General features: G+C 43.2%; 2 protein-coding genes across 4 annotated transcripts in view; one reads left to right on the top strand and one right to left on the bottom strand.

The window, feature by feature from the left end:
• Positions 1-1,307, bottom strand: part of LOC106597646 (very long chain fatty acid elongase 4) — an 18,137-nt gene extending 16,830 nt beyond the window's left edge. Inside the window, exon 1 of the mRNA XM_082976018.1 lies at positions 1,166-1,307. Within this exon, the coding sequence (XP_082832144.1) occupies positions 1,166-1,202 (37 nt within the window). The 5' untranslated portion in view covers positions 1,203-1,307. The remainder of the gene's footprint in view (positions 1-1,165) is intronic.
• Positions 1-12,297, top strand: part of LOC123732461 (PRELI domain containing protein 3A) — a 15,977-nt gene extending 3,680 nt beyond the window's left edge. For 2 of the 3 annotated variants that reach the window (XM_082976021.1, XM_082976020.1), the window contains exons 3-7: positions 1,185-1,274; positions 1,371-1,441; positions 5,020-5,122; positions 9,317-9,393; positions 10,168-12,297. In XM_082976021.1, the coding sequence (XP_082832147.1) occupies positions 1,185-1,274; positions 1,371-1,441; positions 5,020-5,122; positions 9,317-9,388 (336 nt within the window). In that variant the 3' untranslated portion in view covers positions 9,389-9,393; positions 10,168-12,297. The remainder of the gene's footprint in view (positions 1-1,184; positions 1,275-1,370; positions 1,442-5,019; positions 5,123-9,316; positions 9,394-10,167) is intronic. The other variant, XR_014392489.1, reaches the window with a different exon arrangement.

Genomic DNA, 12,297 nt, shown 5'->3' with positions numbered 1-12,297 from the left:
ACTTTACCACCACCAAAGCACCCCCAGACCATCACACTGACCCTGTACAAATCTCCCACTTTAGCACCACCAGACCATCACATTGACCCTGTACAAATCTCCCACTTTACCACCACCAAAGCAGCCCCAGACCATCACATTGCCTCCACCATGATGACAGATGGCGTCAAACACTCCTCTAACATCTTTTCATTATTTTTTCTGCGTCTCACAAATGTTCTTCTTTGTAATCCGAACACCTCAAACTTAGATTCGTCTGTCCATAACACTTTTTTTTCCAATCTTCCTTTGTTCGGTGTCTGTGTTCTTTCGCCCATCTTAATCTTTTCTTTTTATTGGCCAGTCTGAGATATGGATTTTTCTTTTGGAACTCTGCCTAGAAGGCCAGCATCCCGGAGTCGCCTCTTCACTGTTGACGTTGAGACTGGTGCTTTGTGGGTACTATTTAATGAAGCTGCCAGTTGAGGACTTGTGAGGTGTCTGTTTGTCAAACTAGACACTCTAATGTACTTGTCCTCTTGCTCAGTTGTGCACCGGGGCCTCCCACTCCACTTTCTATTCTGGTTAGTGCCAGTTTGCGCTGTTCTGTGAAGGGATTAGTACACAGCGTTGTACGAGATCTTCAGTTTCTTGGCAATTTCTCGCATGGAATAGCCTTCATTTCTCAGAACAAGAATAGACTGACGAGTTTCTGAAGAAAGGTCTTTGTTTCTGGACATTTTGAGCCTGTAATCGAACCCACAAATGCTGATGCTCCAGATACTCAACTAGTCTAAAGAAGGCCAGTTTTATTGCTTCTTTAATCAGGACAACAGTTTTCAGCTGTGGTAACTTAATTGCAAAATGGTTTTCTAATGATCAATTAGCCTTTTTAAAATGATAAACTTGGATTAGCTAACACAACGTGCCTTTGGAACACAGGAGTGATGGTTGCTGATAATGGACCTCTGTACGCCTATGTAGATATTCCATTAAAAAATCAGTCATTACCAGCTACAATAGTCATTTACAACATTAACAATGTCTACACTGTATTTCTGATGAATTTGATGTTATTGTAATGGACAACAAAAATTGATTTTCTTTCAAAAACAAGGACATTTCTAAGTGACCCCAAACTTTTGAACGGTTGTGTATATATATATATCTATATATATATCCTGACCTGAACGTTTCTCTTGTAGATCTTGGGGACCAGTCATACCAGGACGTACGTCAAGGAGCACTCCATCGTGGATCCTGTGGAGAAAAAGATGGAGCTTTATTCAACAAATGTGAGTGGAAAGCGGTCCCTTCTCTTTGTATAATCATGTTTCTGTTGGTATCTTCATGAACGTTTCATACAAATTATTATCTTCTTCATCCTGCAGATAACTCTAACCAATCTGGTGTCAGTGGATGAAAGACTGGTTTACAGACCTCACCCAGACAACCCAGAGGTGTAAGTAGAAACAAAGCCCCAACCTAGCAGGATAATACACTACAACCTAGCAGGATAATACACTACAACCTAGTTACAACCTAGTTACAACCTAGTTACAACCTAGCAGGATAATACATTACAACCTAGCATGATAATACACTACAACCTAGCATGATAATACACTACAACCTAGCAGGATAATACATTACAACCTAGTTACAACCTAGTTACAACCTAGCATGATAATACATTACAACCTAGCATGATAATACATTACAACCTAGCAGGATAATACACTACAACCTAGCATGATAATACACTACAACCTAGCAGGATAATACACTACAACCTAGCATGATAATACATTACAACCTAGCATGATAATACACTACAACCTAGCATGATAATACACTACAACCTAGCATGATAATACACTACAACCTAGCAGGATAATACACTACAACCTAGCAGGATAATACACTACAACCTAGCAGGATAATACACTACAACCTAGCAGGATAATACACTACAACCTAGCAGGATAATACACTACAACCTAGCAGGATAATACATTACAACCTAGCAGGATAATACACTACAACCTAGCAGGATAATACATTACAACCTAGCAGGATAATGCACTACAACCTAGCATGATAATACACTACAACCTAGTTACAACCTAGCATGATAATACACAACAACCTAGCAGGATAATACACTACAACCTAGTTACAACCTAGCATGATAATGCATTACAACCTAGTTACAACCTAGCAGGATAATACACAACAACCTAGCATGATAATACACTACAACCTAGTTACAACCTAGCATGATAATGCATTACAACCTAGTTACAACCTAGCAGGATAATGCATTACAACCAAGTTACAACCTAGCATGATAATACATTACAACCTAGCATGATAATGCATTACAACCTAGTTACAACCTAGCAGGATAATGCATTACAACCTAGTTACAACCTAGCATGATAATACATTACAACCTAGTTACAACCTAGCAGGATAATGCATTACAACCTAGTTACAACCTAGCAGGATAATGCATTACAACCTAGTTACAACCTAGCATGATAATACATTACAACCTAGTTACAACCTAGCAGGATAATGCATTACAACCTAGTTACAACCTAGCAGGATAATACACTACAACCTAGCATGATAATACACTACAACCTAGTTACAACCTAGCAGGATAATACATTACAACCTAGTTACAACCTAGCAGGATAATACACTACAACCTAGCAGGATAATACATTACAACCTAGCATGATAATACACTACAACCTAGCAGGATAATACATTACAACCTAGCAGGATAATACACTACAACCTAGCATGATAATACACTACAACCTAGCATGATAATACACTACAACCTAGCATGATAATACACTACAACCTAGCATGATAATACACTACAACCTAGCATGATAATACACTACAACCTAGCATGATAATACACTACAACCTAGCATGATAATACACTACAACCTAGCATGATAATACATTACAACCTAGCAGGATAATACACTACAACCTAGCATGATAATACACTACAACCTAGCATGATAATACACTACAACCTAGCATGATAATACATTACAACCTAGCAGGATAATACATTACAACCTAGCATGATAATACACTACAACCTAGCATGATAATACACTACAACCTAGCATGATAATACACTACAACCTAGCATGATAATACACTACAACCTAGCATGATAATACACTACAACCTAGCATGATAATACACTACAACCTAGCATGATAATACACTACAACCTAGCAGGATAATACACTACAACCTAGCAGGATAATACACTACAACCTAGCATGATAATACACTACAACCTAGTTACAACCTAGCAGGATAATACACTACAACCTAGTTACAACCTAGCATGATAATACACTACAACCTAGCATGATAATACACTACAACCTAGCATGATAATACACTACAACCTAGCAGGATAATACACTACAACCTAGCATGATAATACATTACAACCTAGTTACAACCTAGCAGGATAATACATTACAACCTAGCATGATAATACACTACAACCTAGCATGATAATACACTACAACCTAGCAGGATAATACACTACAACCTAGCAGGATAATACATTACAACCTAGCAGGATAATACATTACAACCTAGTTACAACCTAGCATGATAATACATTACAACCTAGCAGGATAATACATTACAACCTAGCATGATAATACATTACAACCTAGTTACAACCTAGCATGATAATACATTACAACCTAGTTACAACCTAGCAGGATAATGCATTACAACCTAGCATGATAATGCATTACAACCTAGCATGATAATACATTACAACCTAGCAGGATAATACACTACAACCTAGTTACAACCTAGCAGGATAATACACTACAACCTAGCAGGATAATACATTACAACCTAGCATGATAATACACTACAACCTAGCATGATAATACATTACAACCTAGCAGGATAATACACTACAACCTAGTTACAACCTAGCAGGATAATACATTACAACCTAGCAGGATAATACATTACAACCTAGTTACAACCTAGCATGATAATACACTACAACCTAGCATGATAATACATTACAACCTAGTTACAACCTAGCAGGATAATACACTACAACCTAGTTACAACCTAGCATGATAATACATTACAACCTAGCATGATAATACATTACAACCTAGCATGATAATACACTACAACCTAGTTACAACCTAGCATGATAATACATTACAACCTAGCATGATAATGCACTACAACCTAGTTACAACCTAGCATGATAATACATTACAACCTAGCATGATAATACACTACAACCTAGCATGATAATACATTACAACCTAGTTACAACCTAGCAGGATAATACTAATAATAATATAGCAACCTATCCTGTTCCCCCCCTCCTCTGTCCCTCTCAGTGCTGTTCTAACTATCCTGTTCCCCCCCTCCACCCCTCCTCTGTCCCTCTCAGTGCTGTTCTAACTACCTTGTTCCCCCCTCCTCTGTCCCTCAGTGCTGTTCTAACTATCCTGTTCCACCCCTCCTCTGTCCCTCTCAGTGCTGTTCTAACTATCCTGTTCCCCCCCTCCTCTGTCTCTCTCAGTGCTGTTCTAACTATCTTGTTCCCCCCTCCACTCCTCCTCTGTCCCTCTCAGTGCTGTTCTAACTATCTTGTTCCCCCCTCCACCCCTCCTCTGTCCCTCTCAGTGCTGTTCTAACTATCTTGTTCCCCCCTCCTCTGTCCCTCTCAGTGCTGTTCTAACTATCTTGTTCCACCCCTCCACCCCTCCTCTGTCCCTGTCAGTGCTGTTCTAACTATCTTGTTCCCCCCTCCTCTGTCCCTCTCAGTGCTGTTCTAACTATCCTGTTCCCCCCTCCTCTGTCCCTCTCAGTGCTGTTCTAACTATCCTGTTCCCCCCTCCTCTGTCCCTGTCAGTGCTGTTCTAACTATCCTGTTCCCCCCTCCTCTGTCCCTCTCAGTGCTGTTCTAACTATCCTGTTCCACCCCTCCTCTGTCCCTGTCAGTACTGTTCTGACCCAGGAGGCCATCATCACAGTAAAAGGAGTCAGTTTGAGCAGTTACCTGGAGGGAATGATGGCCCTCAGAATGTCAGCTAACGCCAGAAAGGTACTGTTGTAAAACGTTTCTCTACAGAATCTGCTTTAACCTCTCTGGGAACGTCCCACCCTAGTCAACAGCCAGTGGAATCGCGTGGAGCGAAATACAAATTCCTCATAAATGCTATAACTTCAATTTCTCAAACATGACTATTTTACACCATTTTAAAGACAAGACTCTCGTTAATCTAACCACATTGTCCGATTTCAAAAAGGCTTTACAACGAAAGCAAAACGTTAGATTATGTCAGGAGTGTCACAGCTGTCGTCGGTTAAGGAGGACCAAAATGCCGCAGGTATGTGTATACTCATCTTCTTTATTATATGGAAAGAAGGAAAACCCCAAATAAACACGTAAAAGAAACACACCGACAATAACCAGTCCTGTAAGGCTTGATGCTATACACGGAACAATCTCCCACAAACACACAGACAAACACACCCAACTAATATAGGACTTCCAATCAAAGGCAACACCACACAGCTGCCTTCAATTGGAAGTCCACCCCAATTAACCAAACATAGACATACAACTAACTAGATCGACATAGAAATACGTAAACAAGGAACAGTGCCCAAAAACCCCGGAATACATAAATCAAATGGCCTTTTTAGAAAAACACCACCCCTAACCACATAAAACAAATACCCTCTGCCACGTCCTGACCAAACTACAATACCAATTAACCCTTAGACTGGCCAGGACGTGACAAGGAGAGTACCCAGCCAGAAATAATCAGACACCCATTTTTCAAGCTAGCATATAATGTCACAAAAAACAAAACCACAGCTAAATGCAGCACTAACCTTTGATGATCTTCATCAGATGACACTCCTAGGACATTATGTTATACAATACATGCATGTTTTGTTCAATCAAGTTCATATTTATATCAAAAAACAGTTTTTTACATTAGCATGTGATGTTCAGAACTAGCATTCCCATTACTCATGATAAACGTTGACAAAAAACATAATTATTTTAAGAATTATAGATACAGAACTCCTTTATGCAAACGCTACGTCAGATTTTAAAATAGCTTTTCGGCGAAAGCACATTTTGCAATTGTCACAGAATGTCGTACTCGTCGCTGAAAATGTCATACTGGATAGAGAAGGACCAAGGCGCAGCGGGATTGTGGATACTCATTTTCTTTTAATGGTAAAAGGCAAAGTATCCACCAGAAAACAAAATAATAAATGATACTCACAACATGGACAGTCTTACAGGCTGTATAAAACGCAGTGCAAAATCAATCTCCCACCAAAAGACAAACACACCCTAATATATGGGACTCTCAATCAAAGGCAGATAGACAACACCTGCCTTCAATTGAGAGTCCCAACCCCAATGAACCCAAACATAGAAACAGACACACTAGACTCAACATAGAATACATGAAAATCAAACAGTGCCCAAAAACACCGGAATACCTAAATCAACTGCCCTACAACAAACACACCACCCCTAACCACATAAAACAAATACCCTCTGCCACGTCCTGACCAAACTACAATACCAATTAACCCTTAGACTGGCCAGGACGTGACAGTACCCCCCCCTAAAGGTGCTAACCCCGGAAGCACCTTAAGAAAAACAACAACCCCCAAAAAAAAAAAAAAAAAAACCTACTAAAGGGAGGGAAGGGAGGGTGGCTGCCGTCAAAGACGGCACTGTGCTACACCCCCCCTCCCCAACCCACCTATATCTGGAGGTGGCTCCGGTTCTGGCCGTTCCAGGCAGTCGGTCCACTCTGGCAGGCCCGGGGGGCAGTCTGGCCACTCTGGCAGGCCCGGGGGGCAGTCTGGCCACTCTGGCAGGCCCGGGGGGCAGTCTGGCCACTCTGTCAGGCCCGGGGGGCAGTCTGGCCACTCTGGCGGCTCCTGACTGGGGGGCGGCTCCTGACTGGCGGGCGGCTCTAGCGGCTCCTGACTGGCGGGCGGCTCTGGCGGCTCCTGACTGGCGGGCGGCTCTGGCGGCTCCTGACTGGCGGGCGGCTCCTGACTGGCGGGCGGATCTGGCGGGCGGCTCTGGCGGCTGGCGGGCGGCTCTGGCGACTGTTGACTGGCGGGCCGACGCACTGTCAGCCTGGTGCGTGGTGCTGGTACTGGGGTCATCAGCCTGAGAACACGCACCTCCAGGCTAGTGCGGGGGGCGGGAACAGGACGAGTCTTACTGGACTGACGCACCTCTGGGTCCGCACGAGAGGCAGGAACCGGAAAGACTGGGCCATGGAGACGCGCAGATGGCCGTGATCGCACCGCCTGCACAGCCCGTCCTGGCTGGATGAGACTAGTAGCCCTGCACGAGTGGGGTGCTGGTGCAGGGCGGACTGGGCTGTGCGTGCGTATAGGCGAGATATTGCGCACCTCCGCGAAACATGGCGCTCTCCACCTCCTACGCTCCACCATGTACTCACGGGTAGCTGGCTTATGGTTCCTCCTAGACCTAGCCAAACTACCCGTGTGCCCCCCCCCCAAAAAAAATCTTGGGGGTGCCTCTCCGGCTTCCTCGCCATGGCTTCAAACCGCCGCCTCTCAGCCTTCGCCTCCTCGATCTCTTCCCGTGGGCGACGGTATTCCCCAGCCTGATGCCAAGGTCCAGCCCCGTCCAGAACTTCCTCCCAGGTCCATCTCTCCCGCCAGTCCAACTCGACATCCCTTTTTCTCTGCTGCTTGGTCCTTTGTTGGTGGGAGATTCTGTCACAGCTTTCTTCATCTTCCGATGATATAGAGAAATCGTCGTCTGAGAACGTGGACCAATACGCAGTAGAGTTGGTGCTCATCATCTTAATTTATTAAATGACGTTGAACACGAGAAAACAAAACAACAAGAACGACGAATGACAGTTTTGCAGGCTATATAAAACGCAGTGCAAAATCAATCTCCCACCAAAAGACAAACACAAACACACCCTTATATATGGGACTCTCAATCAAAGGCAAATAGACAACACCTGCCTTCAATTGAGAGTCCCAACCCCAATGAACCCAAACATAGAAACAGACACACTAGACTCAACATAGAATACATGAAAATCAAACAGTGCCCAAAAACCCCGGAATACCTAAATCAACTGCCCTACAACAAACACACCACCCCTAACCACATAAAACAAATACCCTCTGCCACGTCCTGACCAAACTACAATACCAATTAACCCTTAGACTGGCCAGGACGTGACAGCAATATTCTGAGTACATAGCTCGGCCATCACAGGCTAGCTAATTTGACACCCACCAAGTTTGGGGCTCACTAAACTCAGAATTACTATTAGAAAAATTGCATTACCTTTGCTGTTCTTCGTCAGAATGCACTCCCAGGACTTCTACTTCAACAAATGTTGTTTTGGTTCCAAATAATCCATAGTTATATCCAAATACCTCCGTTTTGTTCGTGCGTTCAGGTCACTATCCAAAGGGTAACGCGCGAGGGCATTTCGTGACAAAAAAAATCACAATATTCCATTACCGTACTTAGAAGCATGTCAAACGTTGTTTAAAATCAATTTTTATGCTATTTGTCTCGTAAAATAGCGATAATATTCCAACCGGACAATGTTGTATTCATTCAAAGCCTGAAAGAGAAAAATGGAGAAGTCTCGTGAATGCGCATCTCAGTCTCACTGTCCCCAGGCTGACCACTTACAAACTCTGCTGCTGTACTTTGCCCAGAGACAGCAGACTCCCCATTCCACTTTCTGGCGGCTTTGGAGAGCCAATGGAAGCCTTAGAAAGTGTCACGTTACAGCACAGATGCTGTATTTTCGATAGAGATGCAACAGAAGGACAACAAATTGTCAGACACGGCACTTCCTATATGGAATCTTATCAGGTTTTGGCCTGCCATATGAGTTCTGTTATACTCACAGACACCATTCAAACAGTTTTAGAAACTTTAGAGTGTTTTCTATCCAAATCTACTAATAATATGCATATTCTAATTTCTGGGCAAGAGTAGTAACCAGTTTAAATCGGGTACGTTTTTTTATCCGGCCGTGAAACTACTGCCCCCTAGCCCAGACAGGTTAAGCGATACCGATGTAACAGTTCTGGAGCGTGTTCTGCATGCAGCGTTTCCTGTATGCTTTCTCGACTGTGAAGAGAGATGGTCCACGGTCCAAACTGTCTTTAAACATCTCCGTGTGTCTGACTTTAACCATGTCTTCTCTGTCCCTCCCTCTGTGTGTTACTGTCTCTATAGGGTTGGGATGCTATAGAGTGGATCATTCAGAACTCTGAAAGGGAGAACGTTCCTCTATGTGACCTGTACTAACTCTGGTAACTACTCTCCTCTGGCCTAGCTTAGCAGCACGTGACTGGGAACTACTCTTCTCTGGCCTAGCTTAGCAGCACGTGACTGGTAACTACTCTTCTCTGGCCTAGCTTAGCAGCACGTGACTGGTAACTACTCTTCTCTGGCCTAGCTTAGCAGCACGAGACTGGTAACTACTCTTCTCTGGCCTAGCTTAGCAGCACGAGACTGGTAACTACTCTTCTCTGGCCTAGCTTAGCAGCACGTGACTGGTAACTACTCTTCTCTGGCCTAGCTTAGCAGCACGTGACTGGTAACTACTCTTCTCTGGCCTAGCTTAGCAGCACGTGACTGGGAACTACTCTTCTCTGGCCTAGCTTAGCAGCACGTGACTGGGAACTACTCTTCCCTGGCCTAGCTTAGCAGCACGTGACTGGGAACTACTCTTCTCTGGCCTAGCTTAGCAGCACGTGACTGGGAACTACTCTTCTCTGGCCTAGCTTAGCAGCACGTGACTGGTAACTACTCTTCCCTGGCCTAGCTTAGCAGCACGTGACTGGTAACTACTCTTCTCTGGCCTAGCTTAGCAGCACGTGACTGCATGCATGCTGCTGTATGGTTTATGTAGACAATGGCCATTATCCTTCTACTTTCTCTTTTCCATTCAAGTTCTTCTATCTTGAAAGTTAGGATCACAGAAGACCAAATACTTTTGAACGATGAAAAATGGAAAAACTTGAAAGCCTGTCAATTACTTTCTGTTGGTTTGATGATAACACTTCTGCTATTGTTGCCTGCAGGAAGGGCCAATCAGAGGAGTGTAGACTACATGATCAGGGACTATATCATCCTACACCAAGCAGCCAGCCCAGCCAATCAGAACCCTCTCTGGTACCCAGCCAAACCTCCCACATGGCAGCTGGGAATCAGAACCCTCTCTGGTGTCCAGCCAAACCTCCCACATGGCAGCTGGGAATCAGAACCCTCTCTGGTGTCCAGCCAAACCTCCCACATGGCTGCTGGGAATCAGAACCCTCTCTGGTACTCAGCCAAACCTCCCACATGGCAGCTGGGAATCAGAACCCTCTCTGGTACCCAGCCAAACCTCCCACATGGCAGCTGGGCATCAGAACCCTCCCTGGTGACCAGGCTTCATAGAGGGCATCACAACCCTCCCTGGTGCCCAGGCTTCATAGAGGGCATCACAACCCTCCCTGGTGCCCAGGCTTCATAGAGGGCATCACAACCCTCCCTGGTGCCCAGGTTTCATAGAGGGCATCTGAACCTTCTTCCTGGAACACATGGATTATATGTACTATACTACAAGCTCATAAATATCATCCATCCCAATGGAATACAGTGAAGAGTTCCAGTACTGGTGGATCTCTCCATGTGTTCATCAGGACCTCCTGAAGTTCTCCGTACCAATAAACAATGTTGCTGGCTGTCAGGTCAACGATCAATAGAAACACAAGGGTTATTAATACATCATCAGAAAGACAGTGATCATTGATCCTTCCACAGAAAGATATCCCTACTGAGGGATTGAGGCCAATGTTGATGTCCAGGAGGATATTGATTGGATACATAGGTGTATGATAGATGTAGGTTGCGTGCCATTTAGGACGACATTTAGGATGCTATTTAGGACGACATTTAGGATGCTACTTAGGATGCATATGTAGTGTGGATATAACACCTCCCCACTCTAACATGTGAATCACATAGAAAAGCTACAAAACGTCATTCTCCATATGAAATGCGGATGGTATTTGCTATGGAAATCATCTACTGCCATACACTGTATGAAGTATGCATTCATCATTCTCTTATGGAAGGTTCTTCAGTAATCTATCACAACATTCTCTTATGGAAGGTTCCTCCAGGAATCTAACATTCTCTTATGGAAGGTTCTAGAGTAATCTATCACAACATTCTCTTATGGAAGGTTCCTCCAGGAATCTAACATTCTCTTATGGAAGGTTCTTCAGGAATCTAACATTCTCTTATGGAAGGTTCTTCAGGAATCTAACATTCTCTTATGGAAGGTTCTCCAGGAATCTATCGCAAATGTGAATGGTGTCTGGTAGTGTTTCATATTTAAGCGAGAGTTTCTTTGACATTTTTAACACAATGGATATTTCTTTGCACGTAGATAGTCTAGGATTATGAAGGTATATACATTAAATGAATGTACAGTGACCTCACATAGATAGGAAAACTACAGTAGAGCTGACGATGCAGTAAAATATAAATGTTCAGACAAACTTCAACGGTAAGAGAGAACAACCTCACTCTACAGACCAGGGTGATATGTTACATACCACTGTGAACAGGACCTCGTTGGGTTAGCAAATGCACTTCATGACAAATTGGTATTTTAATGGACCTACATGTATGTTTAAACTGTGTCTAAAAGGGCATCCTAGTGCACTACTTTTGACCAGAGTCCACCCTATTCCCTACATAGTGCACTACTTTAGACCAGAGCCCTATGGCCAGCTAAGACACTACTTTAGACCAGAGCCCTATTCCCTACATAGTGCACTACTTTAGACCAGAGTCCTATGGCCAACTAAGACACTACTTTAGACCAGAGTCCTATGGCCAACTAAGACACTACTTTAGACCAGAGTCCTATGGCCAACTAAGACACTTAGCTCCTGTAAAATCTCTGCTTTACTGACTGGTGTTTATTTATAGCGTCTTCATATACTTGAATTATCAGTTGATTTAATTGAATGTTAGATATTTATTTTTATAACATTGAAAATGTATTTTCTTTATTTAGTTTTTACTTAAGTTCATTTTAGTAAATACTTTCGTAACACTTTTTCTTAATTGCATTGTTGGTTAATGGCTTGTAAAGTAAGCATTTCACATGTTGTATTTGGCGCATGTGACAAATAAAATTAGATTTTGATTTGAAA

This window comes from Salmo salar, chromosome 05 (genome assembly GCF_965601325.2).
Source record: "Salmo salar chromosome 05, fSalSal1, whole genome shotgun sequence".
Taxonomy (NCBI): Eukaryota; Metazoa; Chordata; class Actinopteri; order Salmoniformes; family Salmonidae; genus Salmo; species Salmo salar.
The sequence above is the reverse complement of the archived record's forward strand: the minus strand, read 5'-3'. Positions and strand labels throughout refer to the sequence as shown.